Source organism: Nelumbo nucifera, chromosome 2, assembly GCF_055504915.1.
Source record: "Nelumbo nucifera cultivar China Antique chromosome 2, China Antique-T2T, whole genome shotgun sequence".
NCBI lineage: Eukaryota > Viridiplantae > Streptophyta > Magnoliopsida > Proteales > Nelumbonaceae > Nelumbo > Nelumbo nucifera.
In genome coordinates, this window is record NC_142650.1 from 16,725,036 (window position 1) to 16,742,031 (window position 16,996).

The 16,996-nt window shown below is 37.3% G+C and overlaps 1 protein-coding gene across 7 annotated transcripts in view; it reads left to right on the forward strand.

The window, feature by feature from the left end:
• The window catches only part of LOC104597018 (mRNA capping enzyme family protein), a 72,782-nt gene that overhangs the window by 28,088 nt on the left and 27,698 nt on the right, over nt 1–16,996 (forward strand). For all 7 annotated transcript variants that reach the window (XM_010258389.3, XM_010258391.3, XM_010258387.3 and 4 more), the window contains 2 exons: nt 8,933–9,016; nt 9,124–9,186. In XM_010258389.3, the coding sequence (XP_010256691.1) occupies nt 8,933–9,016; nt 9,124–9,186 (147 nt within the window). The remainder of the gene's footprint in view (nt 1–8,932; nt 9,017–9,123; nt 9,187–16,996) is intronic.

A 16,996-nucleotide genomic window follows, 5' to 3' on the forward strand; every position in this document is an offset into this window, starting at 1 on the left:
AGAATTTATTAGTGTGATCCTACCTCCTAATGATATATATTGATATATAATTTCTCTTTGAAATTGCCAACCTCTTTCCACCCCTTAATCGCCTCCTCCCTGTCAGCCTTGGAAATTAATTTGTTAAAGACATCAACTATTAGGGTAAAAAGGAAGGGTGAAAGAGGCCCCCTTTGTGCCAATTCTCTACAAGTCGGAAAGAAATCTTTAACCACCCTATTGACCCAAATAGAAAAGTGACATGATTTTATGCACCCAATAATCCGATTGCACCATCTCTTCCCAAAACCACAAATTATCATTACCTCAATTAGAAAGGTCCAATCCTCTGAGTCATAGGCTTTCTCTAAGCCCTCCTTACACACAAACTTTACTTCTCCATCTCCTCATCTCCTCCAAACATTCATTAGCAATGAGTATTTGGTTGTATCTATCTCTATTGGATGAAAGCCCCTTGATATTGACTGATTATGGAATGAAGAACCACTTTAATCCTTAGGGAAAGAACCTTGCCAATTATTTTGTAGATGCTAATCAATAAACTAATTGGTCTGAAGTCCTTTGGGTGACTAGCTTTAGGCTTCTTAGGGATAAGGGCTAGAAAGGTTTCCCTCCTTACACACAAACTTTACTTCTCCATCTCCTCATCTCCTCCAAACATTCATTAGCAATGAGTATTTGGTTGTATCTATCTCTATTGGATGAAAGCCCCTTGATATTGACTGATGATGGAAGGAAGAACCACTTTAATGCTTAGGGAAAGAACCTTGCCAATTATTTTATAGATGCTAATCACTAAACTAATTGGTCTGAAGTCCTTTGGGTGACTAGCTTTAGGCTTCTTAGGGATAAGGGCTAGAAAGGTTGCATTAACACTTGCCCCTTGGGCTGAGGAAATACTTCTTTGCAAACTCATTGAATACCTCATGCAATTCATCCTAAATAATTTCTCAACAATCTTGAAAAGGCCATTGTGAATCCATTTGGTCTTGGGGATTTAGATTTATCCATTGAGAAGACTATGTTTTTTATTTCCACTTCTTAAAAGTTCCTTCTAGCCATCAAATTGCCTCATCATCCAACAATGGCCATTGAAGCCCTTCCAATATCACTCTATCATTCAAATGTCTCCTATATATGGACTTTAAATGATCCACAAAAATCTTTTTTTTTTTTTGATCAATAACACTTTCATTAATTCATCAATAGAAAATTTACAAGTGGAAGACAAACACACTTATCTTCCAAGAGTCACAAAGAACTTCAAGAAAGGAAAGAAGAAAATACAAAGATACAAGGACACTAACATTACAACTTAGCCCAAAACAAGGAATCCCTTTCTGCCCCTTGTTTTGCTAAACCGTCAGCTAGGGAATTAGCTGATCTCTTAATCCAACATGTCTTAACTTCCATCTCCCGCACCAGCCATTTGAATTTCCTTTTTTCATTGTTATACTTCCAAAGATCATTTTGTTCTTTGGTCAGCCACCCTATCACCACCTCTGAATCCCCTTCAATTATAAGTTTCTTGATGTTCAATTCCTTAGCTTTCCGGGCTCCTTCCATAACTGCACATATCTCAGCTCTAAGGGAATCACCCACTCCAATTGGGCCTGAGAACAAAGCAGAGATGACCCCATTTTCATCTCTAAAAACACCCTCGATCCCTGATTGTCCTGGGTTCCCCCTACTGCATCCATCAAAGTTTAATTTCAAGAATCCACTAGGTGGGGGGGGGGGGTCCAAGCCACACTCATTACTGACTTGGTCTGCGTGCAACTTGCAATTTCACCCCACTTCCTCAACATGTCATCCACAGTGTAATCTGTGAATATTTCCAGAGATTTCAGCCACTGTACCGCCCTAAACTGTATGATAGTCCTCAAATCTGCTGTCCCTCTCTGAGTTTCTGAGAATATCCTGGAATTCCTTTCTTCCCACAGTGTCCAACATACTGCAACCCTTAAGTCCTCTCCACATTGTCCTTCCCCTTTTTAACCGCCACCTGAAGGAGGGGGCAAAAAGGCCCTGCATGTCTGATGGGGGATTCCAGCTGCATCCAAACAAGGAGAAAAGCCCAAACCCACAACGACCTCGCGAAGTGGCACGACACCATTAGGTGAAAACCGGTCTCCCCGTCTGCTTTGCACAGAACACACCACTGAGGTGACAAGCAAGTATTGGGTCTCTTCTTTTGGAGTAGATCACCAGTGTCGATTCTTTCCAAATAGGCTTCCCAACAAAAACTACCAACCCTAGGAGGTATAGCTCTGCACCAAACCTCACCAACAGGAAAAGGGGACAGGGTAGGACTGGTGGACTGACTTAAGACTTTGAAGAAAGAAGCACAAGAGAAAATGCCATTGGGGTTAGGTGTCCAAATTCTAGAATCCGCCCTAGTGGGGTCTAAGACAACGTTATCAAGAATTGCAAGAAGGCTCGAAATACAGTCGAAGTCTGAATCCCTCAAATCCCTTCTTAGACCTAAGTTCCACCCAATCCTAGAAGTGGAAGAGGACGGGGTGGTGAAAGACGAGATCGGCTCGTTTTTCAAATCAGAAAGAGCGTACAAAGACGGAAACTGATCCTTTAGAGGGGCGCTCCCCACCCAGGTTTGTTCCCAAAATTTTATGGAATTACCGGAATTCAAGTCATACCTGATATTAGGAATGAAAAAAGGTAGCATGTCATGAATGGCTTTCCAAGGAGAATTGCTTGTGATCCTAGCTCTGATTCCAGCGTCCCATCCGTTGTGCTCCAGCCCATGAATACTTGCCACTATTCTAGCCCATAGCTTCTCCTTCTCCAAAGGAAACCTCCACAACCACTTCCCCAGCAGAGTCATATTCCTTCTCCTAATACTCCCAAGCCTCAAACCACCACACGACTTACTCCTGCACACTATTTCCTAGCTAACTCTATGATCCCTCTTCTCTTCTCCTGGCTCCCACAGGAAATCTCTCATTAACTTCTCTAATCTGTTAGCAATCTTCACTAGGATTTTAAACACCGACATGAAGAAAATGGGTAAGTTAGCAAGCGTGGCCTTAATTAATGTAATTCTCCCGCCAAGAGATAGGTAATTCTTTTTCCAAGATACCAATCTTTTTTCAAACCTTTTCATCACCGGGTTCCAGAAGCTTTCTCTCTTGGGATTATCACTTAATGGTAATCCTAAATAGTTCAGAGGCCACCCCGTGACTTCACACCCCAGCACTTCAGCACTCTCCCTAATCTCTCCCTCCTCCAAATTCACCCCCACTACACAGCTTTTCCCAAGGTTAACCTTCAAGTTGGATAGTTGCTCAAACAGTTGTATCACCGACTTTAAATTCCTGATAAACCTCACATTACCACCTTCACAAAACAGAATCGTGTCATCAGCAAACTGTAAATGTGTGAGGGGGGTTTCCATCCTCCCAACCCTCCAGCCTCTAATGAGCCCCCTAGAATCTGCTCTATGAATCAATTTCCCCAAAACCTCCGCAATTAAAATGAACAAGAAAGGAGAAAGGGGGGCTCCTTGTCTTATACCCCTACTGGCTGGAAAGAAATCTACCACTGTCCCATTCACTAGCACTGAATAATGACAATTCCGGACACAACCCATGATCCACTTACACCATCTAGCCCCAAACCCGAATTTGGTTAAAACTTTCCTCAAGAACTCCCAGTCCACCAAGTCATAAGCCTTTTCCAAGTCCAGCTTACAGACCATTCCCTTCTTCTTATCCCTCTTAAAGTTCTCCACACTCTCATTAGTAGTTAAAATCTGGTATGTAATTTGTCTTCCACTCACAAAAGCTCCTTGATAGTGTTCAATGATATCCGTAATTACCTTCTTCAGCCTCAAAGACAACACTTTTGCAATGATCTTGTACAAGCTATTCACCAAACTTATTGGCCTAAAATCCTTCGGGTGGGATGCATCTTTCTTTTTGGGAATTAAGGCTATAAATGTAGAGTTCACACCCAGATTGACAATTCCTCTCTTGAAAAACTCCTCAAACACCCGCAAGAGATCATCTTTCAAAATATCCCAACAATCCTGATAAAAAGCCATTGTAAACCCATCCGGCCCTAGAGCTTTTGTTCTATCCATAGAAAACACAGCCTCCTTGATCTCTTCTATATTAAAGCTTCTTTCCATCCTTCTCCTGTTCTCCACCCCTACATCTGGCCAATCCAAACCTTCTACCCACACCCTTCTACTCACAGGCCTTCTTAGAATAGATTTGAAATGCTCCACACAAGCCCTGGCAATCTCCTCTTGCTGTACTAACTCAACTCCATCTACTACCAGTTTGGAGATAAAGTTCTTCCTTCTCCTGCCATCTGCTAGAGAGTGGAAATACCTAATGTTTCTATCTCCCTCAATCTTTGCAATCTCCTCTTGGTTTGAAATCTCTTGCCCGTCCACCTCCAATCTGGCCATAAAGTTTTCTTTTTGTCTTCGCCCATCAGCCATTGTGTGGAAAGATTTTGTATTGCCATCCCTTAGTTCCTTTATGTCTGGACTTCTTTCTATTACCAAATCTCTTCTTTATATATGCCTTCTTTTATATCCCTCCCAACTCTCCATCTTAAGTCTCTTTTTCCTTCAGTAATGTTTTCTTGAGACTCCTCATCTAGTTCATCTATCTTAGGTAGTAGATTGAGCTCCTACTCCTCTATTCTCCTAGAATGCTCCGTATTCCACTCCTTTATTTTTTCTCTTAACCTCTGCAGCTTCTTATGAAATCTCACACCTTTCCACTTCACTTCTCTTTGCTCCTGCCACCAAAACTCTACTTTCCACACAAATTCCAGATGGGTAAGCCATATATTTTCAAATGTAAAAGGTGTAGGACCACTCAAGAAGGCTTGAGGACCTAACTTAATATGACAGTGGTTTGAGGTAACTTTGGGTATGGCCTTAGACAATAGACACCAATTCTACCCCATGCTTCTTCCATTCTAAATTAAATAAGAACCTATCCAGCTTCTAACAAAGGGAGTTTTCATCGAAGTTTGACTAGGTAAATCTAACTTGCAGAAGAGGGGGCTCCTTTGCCCTTATTTTTATTCCTTTAGACTGATTTGCTTGCAAGTGTCAGAGTTAGGTCAAGAAGCGAAAGGGGAGAAGGAGGAGAAAAGAGTTGTACGGGTGTGTCTAAGACAAGTCCTCACACCCAGAAATATGATATTCATATAAAGTAATAAAAAGACAAATCTGCCCCCAAGATACAAATAATGTACAGAAAGGTACAAGAAAAGAAAAGAGTATAGTGTACATGGAGTATAATATAAACATGCTCCCAAGATACATACAAAGTAAAAGGACAAAATTCTCTGTCTCTACACTCCTCAAACTGATGCTGAGGAATGAGCATCAGTTTGTCCATGAGAGTGTGCTGTGCTCTTGACATAGCTTTAGTGAGAAGATTGCAAGCTGAAGTCTAGAAGAGACATGAGGGAGAGAGAGATGGCCTGCAAGATGGAGATCCTTAATAAAATGACAATCAACTTCAATATGCTTGGTACATTCATGGAACACAGGATTGGAAGCAATCTTGATAGCACTGAGGTTGTCAGCAAAAAGAGTAACAATAGATGGAGGGTCAATATGAAGGTCATGTAAAAGAGCCTCGAGCCAAATAACCTCACTGCAGACAGAGGACATGGCCCTATACTCTGCTTCAATAGAAGATTTAGAAACAGTAGATTTCTTTTCACACTTCCAAGATATGAGAGAATTCCCTAGAAATACACAGCAACCAGTAGTAGATCTTTGAGTGTTTGGGAAACCAGGCAACAGCCCAATCAGCATCAGCATAATCAGAAAGTTGGAGAGACGATGATGGTGAAAGGAGCAGGCCATGAGATAAAGCCCCTCTGACATATCTAGTGATATGGTAGACAGCTGATAAGTGTGGTTGTCAAGGAGAAGACAGAAACTGACTTACAACCTGCACAGCATATGATATATCTGGGCGTGTCATAGTGAGATAATTCAAGCTGCCCACTAACTGACGATAGAGGGTAGGATTTTCAAGGAGAGGACCATCATCCTTACTGAGTTTCAAATTGATTTCCAAGGGAGTGTCAACCAACTTAGAGTCAATGATATTAGCCATCTTAACAAGGTCTGTTGCATACTTATGTTGGCTAACAAAGTAACCATGAGAGTTATGTGACACCTCCAAACCCAAAAAATATGTCAAATGGTCCAAGTCCTTCATCTTACAAGATTCACTTAACAGTTTCTTCAAATCAACTATCCCTTCCCGATGTTCTCCTGTAATGATAATATCATCAATATAGGGGGAGTGTAGAGACAAGTAGGGTTAATTTTGTCCTTTCACTTCTTATGTATCTTGGGAGTATGTTTATATTATACACCGCATACACTATATTCTTCTCTTTTGTCAAAAGTGTTTCTTAAACTTCACACAACAATCTGAAGGTTCCTCACCCAAATGTACCAACTCATATTCAGTCCACAAATTAACAAGCCCTGCATTATACTCCTGAACAATTTGATATTGCCTAAAGAGATCTGATTGTTGATAAACTTTTTCAACATATTGAAACATTTCATATGCAGTCCAATACCCACACATAGGAATAGCAATATCCACCTCAATCGATCCAAGAATCCAAGATGCAATCTTGGCATTATCCATTTTCTGTTGCTGAAAAGCCTTCTTATCAGATTCATCAGGTTTTGAAACAGACCCATCTTAAATAACCCCACAATCCCTTGTCTTCAACATGAAATTATAAGCGAAACTTCCATAATGCATAGTTAGTATCATCAAACTTGATAGGTAGGAGGTCAGTCTTTTCCAAAGCCATTTCAGCACTAGATTAACAAGTGAAAGACAAATAGCAGTAGAAAAACACTTCCAAAACTTACCCTACAACTCGAGAGTAAATTAACAATAAGACAACAATCTGAACTTCAAGGAGGAATTTCAGCAAATGCCTTCCAGGCAGAACCAAATACTTCTTCCCAAAACTTAACTTGTGGGGGCAAATATTATAACTTCCAAGAATTTTCTGGATGGGAACTTGTTTATCTAAAGACAAACAGCACCACCAAGTAGACCAAACACTGCAGTCTGTTCAGATATGGTAACTGTAACCAGTTACAGTCTGAAGAAGAAATCAAAACTCTTCCAGATCTAACCCAATAGAGCAATAGAATACCGGAGTAAGAAAAGAGGATCAGGATCAGTGATTTAAAAGGCACGCCTAGGCGCACATGCGAGGCGCATTTTGGGGTATGTGCCTCGCCCAGGTCCTAGGCGCACCTCTTTCAAAAGGCGCACGCCTGGTGCGCCTAGGCAATAAAATATCTTCTTAAAAGGCAATGAAAGTTGTAAAATCATTATTTTTTTTATGTGAGAAATAAGAATTTCAGACCCTAACATAGACTTTTTCGGGCTTGCCTCGAGGGGTGTGCTACAAAGGCGATTCATAGAATCAAGAATGCAATATGTTTTACATCACATTAACTACTTGAAGCAATGCAATTAAGGAAAAAAAAGAGATTGTGGGTTTTACATGCTTGAAAATGCTTTATATGTTTGCTTTTAGTTTTAAATTTTCATTTGAATACACTTTACATGTTATGCTTATGTATTTTAATTTTAGATAATAGGTTTTTTAAATTATTTATTTTAAAATTTAAGTTTATATTTTTATTAACATTATGTTTAATATCTTTTAATTTTTTTTTTGCATTTTTTAAAATTGTTGGCATTTTTTTTGGAATTTTCTGATTTTGTTTTGATTTTTTAGCCTTTTTTTTGTAATTTTGTGCCTTTCTTAATGCGCCTCAGGCGTAAATTGGCCCTTGTGCTTTTTTTGCGCCTTGTGCTTTTAATACACTGATCAGGATGACCAAAACAACCAAGTTTCTGCAGATCCAAGCCTCTAGAATGGGAGAAGAACTAGAACTCCCAAAACAAAACACATAGTCTTCAGAACAGCAGCAAGTTGGGGCAGATAATAACATCCCTGCAAGAACTCCACCAACCAGAGGAATCAAACTGAGAAGATTCCTAAAAGAACAGTTTGGAAGCAAGAGAAACAAGTCAGGTCGAGATCTGCTCTAATACCATGTCAGAGTTAGGTCAAGAAGAGAAAGAGGGAGAAGAAGGTGAAAAGAGTTGTACGGGAGTTTCTAAGACAAGTCCCCACACCCAGAAATATGATATTCATATAAAGTTCAAAAAGGACAAGTCTGTCCCTGTGATATAAATAATGTACAAAAAGGTACAAGAAAAGAAAATAATATAGTGTGCATGAGTATAATATAAACATACTCCCAAGATACATGGAAAGTAAAAGGACAAAACTAACCCTCTTTATCTCTACAACAAGAACCTGTTGTTGCAATTTCAGCCTGAAGACCCATTTTAAACATAGCTAACAACCCATATTTTCCCTTGAAAATTTAAAGAAATCTCATCCTTGATTTCTAGGGAATATTTTTGACAATTGTTCTATTGGTTTGTCATTAGAGGTTCTTCCAAAGTTTGAACCATCCTCCAGGTATCCCATCATACTAATAGGCCAAGAGAAAGTGGGCAAGTTGCTGAGACAGATTTCAAAGGAGATGTCATCCTTTATCTTTTTGACAGTAAACATGCTAGTTCTTTTTTGTACTTCATTTATTAATTTAAGAATTTAGCACTAAAATAACAATGGATGTGGCTTTAAATAGAACAGATTGCCGAAACAGGATTCATTTAACTGATCCCATATAGTTTGGACAAGGCATGGATGATGGTGATGATGATTAATTTAAGAATTTGGTTTATATGCTTGTCAGAAATATTTCCAAGTTATTGAAAAATAATGCATAAAAGGAATAATTATATGTTGTTACTTTGCTTTGCTAGAATGAGCAACTTAGTTGCATACCTATTATGTGTTTTTCCAGCTTGGTCTGGTGATTGATCTGACAAACACTACACGCTATTATTCACCTCAAGATTGGAAGAAACAAGGTATTAAGCATGTTAAGGTGAGAAATAGGTCACTTCATATTATCATTTTCTTGATTATGTTTCCTAAATTTTATTCTTTGTTCACAACTAAAGTCATAACTATTGACGTAAGCTTGTGATCTAGATTGCGTGCAAAGGAAGGGATTCTGTACCTGATAATGAATCTGTGAATACCTTTGTGTTTGAAGTAAGTTTTTTATTCTTATCAGAATGCCTTAAATTGATTTTGGTCTTACTTGATCCTTGTAAGATATATTTGCCTATTTTTCTTGTGTCTTCTAGATTTGTTCCACCCATAGTTTTAATTACAATTTTGATGTGCATTTTTCCTTGTAGAGATGGGAAAATTTCGGGAATATTTTGGCAATTTTGCTAATACATCTGGAAATTTAAAGAAATCAGTGAAATTTACTAAATGCATGGTATTTGTTAATAAAACTTCATGAATTGTTGGAAGTATAATTGAATATTTAAGGCTCAAGAAACCACAACAAACAATTCTCCGTATCAAATAAGAGACATTAAGGGATTTAAGAGACATTCACTTGCCTTTTTGACTTATCTTCTTCTTGTTACTATATGCTTTGATTGGATCGAGAACCCTCTTTTGTTGTTGTGCGTCTGCCTTTTTGTTTTCTTTTTTTTTTGGGAATTACATTGACTTGGTAAGTGAATCATATTGAAAATAATAAGCTAAGAATTTAACCATAGAATCCTCATTTATTCTTCTAGGAAAATATTTTCAGAAAATTTTGACAAAATATTTGAAGATTTAAATAATAAAAGTATATTTTATCAATGAAATATGAAATAATGGCAACCAATCTAAAAATATTGAAATATTGACAATATATTGGAGATTGAGGAGAAAAGATTCTTGGTGCTTTTGCCAAATCTGGCCAATATTGCAGACCATGGTTCCACCTTTGATATAAATTGTTCTGAAAAATTCCTCAATGCTGTCAATCATTTGCATTTCCTTATTGGAAACTAGTGATATGATGTGCCTGAGAATGGTAAAATTTCCCAAGCTTCTATGGTTTCCCCCTACATGCCTGTAAATAAGAACATGTCCAACCTTTATAGGAATTGGAGGAGTTTGACCATTCGGTCATGTAAATCTAGCTGCATTTAAAGACGGATCCACTAATCCACTTTCTTTTTGTTTGATTGATATCAACTAGTCCACATCTTGATATGAATTCTCCAAACCTTAATTTTTCCATACACATTGAACTTCATTTGGGCCATATACATTGGACAACACCCATTCCCACCCCATCCATAATGTCTTGAGACCATATTGACAAAGGGAAATTTCCTTTGATGTCCCCTTTCTTGGCCATCATTTGGTGATACCAAATTGTGATTAACCCCCTGAAAACCCATCTGCAACTACAAACTCCAATCTCTGGATGTTTGGACCCTTAATCTTGTTATATAACCTCGTTATCTAAAATGTTTAACTTGCATTCTTGCAGCATTAGTACATTTGCTTTGTATAACCTCTATAAAACAATTTTCATTTTTTTGCACCTGCTTTCTTCCTCTTCTCTTCCTTCCCCTTCTCTTGTACTTGCTTCTCTAATGCTCTCCTCCACTCCTCACCTTTATATTTCCCTTGTCTCCCCTTCAACTTCCTTCCCTTTAGATAATATTGAATGAATTGGTTGTATACATTTTCCTTTTTCTGCACCCTCTTTCTTTCTTTTTTTAATTCAAACTCCTTAAAGATTCTTCTAATAGCATCTTCTCCCCTACAAAACACCCTGAATCATAGTTTTCAAAGCAACAAGGCGACGAGATTTCTTTTTTGAATAAAAACCATGAATCCTAGGGTAATTTCCTAGGTTCCATACAATAATTTAAAAGGCGTGCCTAGGCGCACAAGCCAATAAAATATCTTCTAAAAAACAACTAACATATATAAAATCATTATTTTTTGTGTGAGAACTAAGAATTTAAGACCCTAACATAGACTTGTTTGGGCTTGCCTCGAGGGGCGTGGCACAAAGGCGGCTTGTAGAATCAGGAATGTAATATGTTTTACATCACATTAGCTACTTTAAATAATGCAATTGAGGAAAAAAGAGATTGTGGGTTTACATGCTTGAACATGTTTTAAATGTTTGATTTTATTTTTAAATTTTCATTTGAACATGCTTTACATGTTATGTTTATGTATTTTAATTTTAGACAATAGGTTTTTTAAAACATTTATTTTAAAATTTAAGTTAAAATTTTTATTAATATTATGTTTAATTGTTTTTGAATTTTTTTTTTTGCATTTTCTTTTGATTTTCTCACATTTTTATCTTTTTTTTTTGGTATTTTTGTGCCTTGATTCAAAAAGATGCGCGCCTTGTCTTGCACCTTGTGCCTCGGGCACAAATTGGCCCCTGCGCCTTTTTTGCGCCTTGCACTTTTAAAACATTGGTTCCATAGCAAGTAGCAACCATCTTTCACTATTAATTGTCTAAAATCTTCACAAAAATGTATATACTTCATTTAAAACATATAAAATCAACATATTCATGAAAAAAATGAAAAATCAATGTGTTGATTGGAGAAAATTTTGAGTCCTTCCATGCTTATTAGTTTAACTTTTGAAGTCTTCAAGGGTTTAAGACAATATACATCTTGATTGAACCCTAACAAATAAGAAAAATAATTAAAAGAAACTAGTATTTTAACTCAAATTGAATAATTTAATTTTAGAATGTTTGTTTTGTTAGTATAATCTTAGAAAGTTAAGGATATAAAAGTATCCAAGAGCATAGTGTAAAAAATATCTTGGCGATTAAGTGCCATGGCCCTGCATGAGTGCCTTATCACCTAGGTATCACTCTACATGTTAAGCTACCTTGGTATTACCTGATTGTCTTAGTTAGGTAGTATATCCAAGAGGTAGTCTCTATCTTATATGATTGTGGGTTGTTCTTGTACCATTTGGTGTGGCAATAGCAAACAAGCCATTGCTGGGATATTTGATTGAGCAACATTTTGTGTTTTATTGGATGGTTGCAAGAAATTGTTTGTGCACGATAGGCAGATTTTGGACTAGATTTTGATAGCCGATGAGTGTGTAGAGGAGAAAAGAAGAGAAGGAAGCAAAGGCTTTGTATGCAAATTGGATGTGGAGAAGGCCTATGACTTGGTGGGTTGGGATTTTCTATTAGAGGTATTAAAGAATGTGGATTTGGGGAAAAATGGTGTAAGTGGATCAATGGGTGTATGCAAAAAGTCATTTCTCAGTGTTGGTTAATGGGGTAGTTAGGGACTTTTTCCCGGCTCCTAGAGGCCTAAGACAAGGAGACCCACTTTCACCTTTCCTTTTTTCCTTAATTGCTGATGTCCTCAACAGATTAATTTCCTAAGCCGACTGGGAAGGTCCTTTGAGAGGATGTAGAATGGGAAGAGATGCAGTGGTGGTCTCTCACCTACAGTTTGCAGATGATACAATGATATTTTGTGAGGATTTTAATTTGCAACAGGTGAGAAGGCTAAGATTGTTGCTAAACCTCTTTGAAAAGATCTCCAGCTTGAAGATCAACCTCGAGAAAAGTTGTGTAGCAGGGATAAATCTAAATGAGGGGGAAGTGGAAGCAATAACAAAGAACCTAGGTTGTCAAACTAGTGAGTGGCCGTTGAAATATTATGGTCTGCCTTTGGGGGGAATTCTAAGGAGTGTGAATTTTTGGATGTCGGTGGTAGAAATGTTTGAAAAAAGATTAGCGGCATGGAAGCGAATTACATCTCCCTAGGTGGTAGGTTAACCTTGATCAAGTCCACCCTAGCAAATCTTTTGGTGTACTACCTCTCAGTCTTTAAGATCACCAAAAAAGTGGTCAATTGGTTGGAAAGGTTAATGAGGGATTTTCTTTGGGAACCTGGAGAGGAAAAGAGGGACCATCTAGTAAAGTGGGAAGTAGTGTGTAGGAGCAGGAAAAAGGTGGGTTAGGGGTGGGGAACGTGGTTTGTAAGAATCAAGCGCTGTTAGGTAAATGGTTGTGGAGATTCCCTTTGGAGAGTGAGAAGTTGTGGCACAAGGTAATTGCTAGCCTTCATGAACTGTTGCAAAGCGGCTGGGATGCTGGAGTCTCAAATATAGCTACCCTTTCCTCCTCTTGGAAAGCAATTCATGCAATTCTTCCATGCTTCCTCGAGCAAGTCAGGTATGGTTCTTATTCAGGGGCTAAAATCCAGTTTTGGGAGGACCTTTGGGTGGGTGATTGGACTCTTAAAAGATGCTTTCCTCTCCCTTTATTTGCTATCTTTGTTTAAGAATGAGCCAATTTCTTCTTTCTATTCAGTTGAGGAGGTAGTGCCTTGGAATTTGGGTTTTAGAAGGGGTCTGAGAGAGACTAAATGTGTGTCAGTTTCTAAATTGCTGCTCGTCCTTGATTCAGTTGTATTGTTTCCCTCTATCCCAGATGAAAGAATTTGGATTCCGGACCCTAAACGTTCCTTCTCTTGTGCCTCTTTCTTTTGTTTTCTGAGTGCTCAATCCTCCTTGGCGTTTTCCTTTCTAGTAAGTGAGATTTGGTGCAAACCAGTTCCCTCAACAAGTAGAGGCTTTTTGTTGGGAAGTTTTCCATGGAAAAATCAACACCCTAGATATGCTTCAAACGAGAAGGAAAAATGCTTGCTTATCCCCTAATTGGTGCACACTCTGTAAGGCAAATGGTGAGACTGCTTATCACATTCTAATCTCCTGTCCATTTGTTACTTCTATCTGGGAGTGGTTTTCTGACCTCTTTGGATGCAGGTGGCCTCAACTTACAAGCTTAATTAGTCTGTTTGCAGATGATTTTTTTAGGAGTCCAAGGAAAAGTGGCAGAATTTTATGGAGATGTACTAGGGCTGCTGTCATTTGGACAATATGGGAAGAAAGAAATGCAAGGCTCTTTAAAGATGAGGAGAGAAATCTGGATGCAATCTTAGAATACATCCAACTAAGGGTAATCCATTGCGTTAAGTCCCTGGAAGTTTTCTCTCTATTTTCCTTTAATGACATAGAAAGGAAGTGGACTATTCCTCTACAAGGAAAATAGAATAGTTCAGGTTTGGGAGCCACCTCCGGAAAGTTTCATAAAACTCAATTTTGATGGGAGTTGCTTCGGTAACCCAGGCTCTTCAGGCATAGGAGGGGTTTTCAGGGATAAAGAGGGAACTATCTTAGTTCTATTCTTGGGTCCTATTTCCCAAGGGGACTCAACCAAAGCTGAACTGTCTGCTGTACTGTATGGGGTCAAATTAGCAGAAAAAATAAATTTCAGAAGGTTATTAATAGGAGACTCCCAAGTAGTAGTAAGCTGGCTAAAGAATGGCAAGAAGGCAGCTTGGACCTACCAAGACTTGGTAAAGAAAATTAAATGGCACCTTAGAGGCATGGCAATATCCTTTCAGTGGGTTCCAAGGGTGGTTAATGGGATGGCAGACTCTCTAGTAAGGCAAGGGGTTGCAAGGGAATAGTTTTTTTGGGCTCAGCTGTTTTAAGGAAAAAATGTTAACCTGATATTACGGGTAAGGGTTGGACAGGGAATGGTTGCATAGGACTTAATTGTTATACATGCTCTAAGGGGTACAAACTCCCCGGTTGTATCACTTTCTGTATATTATTGTCTATTTAATGAAAATTTTCTTTTACCTATAAAAAAACCAAATAACCTAGGCATGCCTGTGATTTGGTTTATCCTTTGACTTATAACATGTCTGGGTTTTTTTAGAGGCCACAAGAAAGTGTTATGATAATGTGAACTCATTGCTGTTCCTGCTAGGCTACCTTCGTATTTCTTGATATTCCTAGTAGGTAGTAGATCGTAGAGGTTGTCTTTTCTTTATCATATGATAGTGGGTACTTCATGCATCACTTGGAGTAGCAACACAAGCATGCACTTATTGGGTCATTTCGCCTTTTATTTGATTGATAGAATGTCTATGTTTTGTTCGAGGTTTCAAATTTCGACATGATACGCCCAATCCAGGGCGTACCACATCGTTCTTTCAAATTCCGATACAAGATATGGTGGAAAATCAATGGTATTGCCTTTTCTCCACCGTATCAGAGATGTATCGGAGGGTGTATCAGCGTATTGGTAGCATATTCACCGAAGAAAATAAAAGGGGAATGAAAGCTTCTTTCACCCCCCAAATGACTCTAAAACTCCAAATCTCATTCATAAAGTGCCAAATATGCAAAAAAAAAACCCGCACAAAAACACGTGAACCATTTATGTTTTTGATTTTTTTTCAAGTTTTGAAAAATATTACAAAAATAGGTAAGTTTTTTCAAATTTTCATAATATCTTATGATTTTTTCCTAGAATGCTTGAAAATATTTAAATCTATGCTGATTTACATTAAATTATCACTTTTTTTATGTGTTATGAGTAGATTTATGGAAATTTTATGAAGAGATTTGGAAAAAAATATAAAATAACAAAAAAATTTAAAACATATTTTTTTTATCTGCCTAGAAAGACTTATTATGTTTTAGACCTATGTATTATCTATCATATCCATAGAGCAATTGCAATTTCTTCTTCAATATTTTTTTTGATTTTTTTTTATATTTTTAGAGTTAAAAATAATTAATAATTAATTATATTTTATGATCTTATTACAAGAATTGGTTATATTATAGATCTATGGATGATCTGTCATATCCATAAAACAATTGAAATTTCTTCTTCAATAATTAATTTTTGAATATATTATATAATGCTTATTTGTTTTTGATTTTTATAATTTTTGAAAAAAGTAATTATTTAATAAGAAATAATTATTAATTATATTTGCACTTAGAAATTGTGCAAATGCATATTTTATTGTTGGATAGGATAGTTTTGTTTTCCCATCCCTCAAAACTTAAGAATTATATGTTATAAATTATAGTTAGGCATAGGGTTTTTTTATGAAATTATAATTGATTACAATGTATTTTTTCACATAACCATCAAAATTTATTAATTTAATGTATGTACACCTCATTGAGGCCTTATATTTAGTGTTATTGATGTATTTTTATGATTTATTGAAGTATTTATAGTGTTTCGATGCATATTTATGCATATCTTAATTTTGTCTCCGATACACATGCGTATCCAAGGCGTATCCTGATACGTCTCTTAAAATTGTCTTTCCGATACACTTGGTGTTTCCGATACTTTGAACCTTTTTGTTGGAGGGATGCAAAAAAGTGTTGTGACCATGTGGACTAGTTGAAACCAAATCACCTAGGCATACACTCACAAGGTGATTTGGTTTTAAGCTTGATTATTAACATGTTCATGACTTATTGGAGTGTTACAAGAAAGTATTGTGACCATACCAACTCATTGAAATCAAATCACCAGGCGCACACTTACTGGATGATTTGGTTTTTCTTTTGATTGATAGCATGTTAGTGGTTTACTGGAAGGTCACAAGAAAGTATTTTGATCATGTGAACACATTACAACACATGTTATGATACCTTGGCCAGTCTTTTAAAAGTGCAAGGCGCAAAAAAAGCGTAAGGTGCAAAAAAAGCATAAGGGCCAATTTGCGCATGAGGCGCAAGGCACAAGGCGAGGCATGCGCCTTTTTAAGCAAGGTGCAAAACTACAAAAAAAGCTAAAAAATAAAAAAGTCAGAAAATTAAAAAAATGCCAAAAAATAAAAAAATGCAAAAAATTCAAAAAATATTAAACATAATGTTAATAAAAAATATCCTAGCTATTAAGTAAGGCGAACCTCCATGAACGCCTTATCGCGTGGTTATTGCCTTAAAAACTATGATTAGAGGTAGTATCTTCTTTCATTTGATGGTTGGTTTTTCTTGTACCATTTGGGGTGACAATAGCAGGCATGCACTTAGTGGGTGGTTTGGTTTTTCATTTGATTGGTAGCATGTTCATGTTTGATTAATGAGTCTCAAGTTAATGTTGTAATGATGTGAACTCATCACTTTACATGTTAAGCTACTTTAGTGTGTCGTAGTTAGGTAGTATATC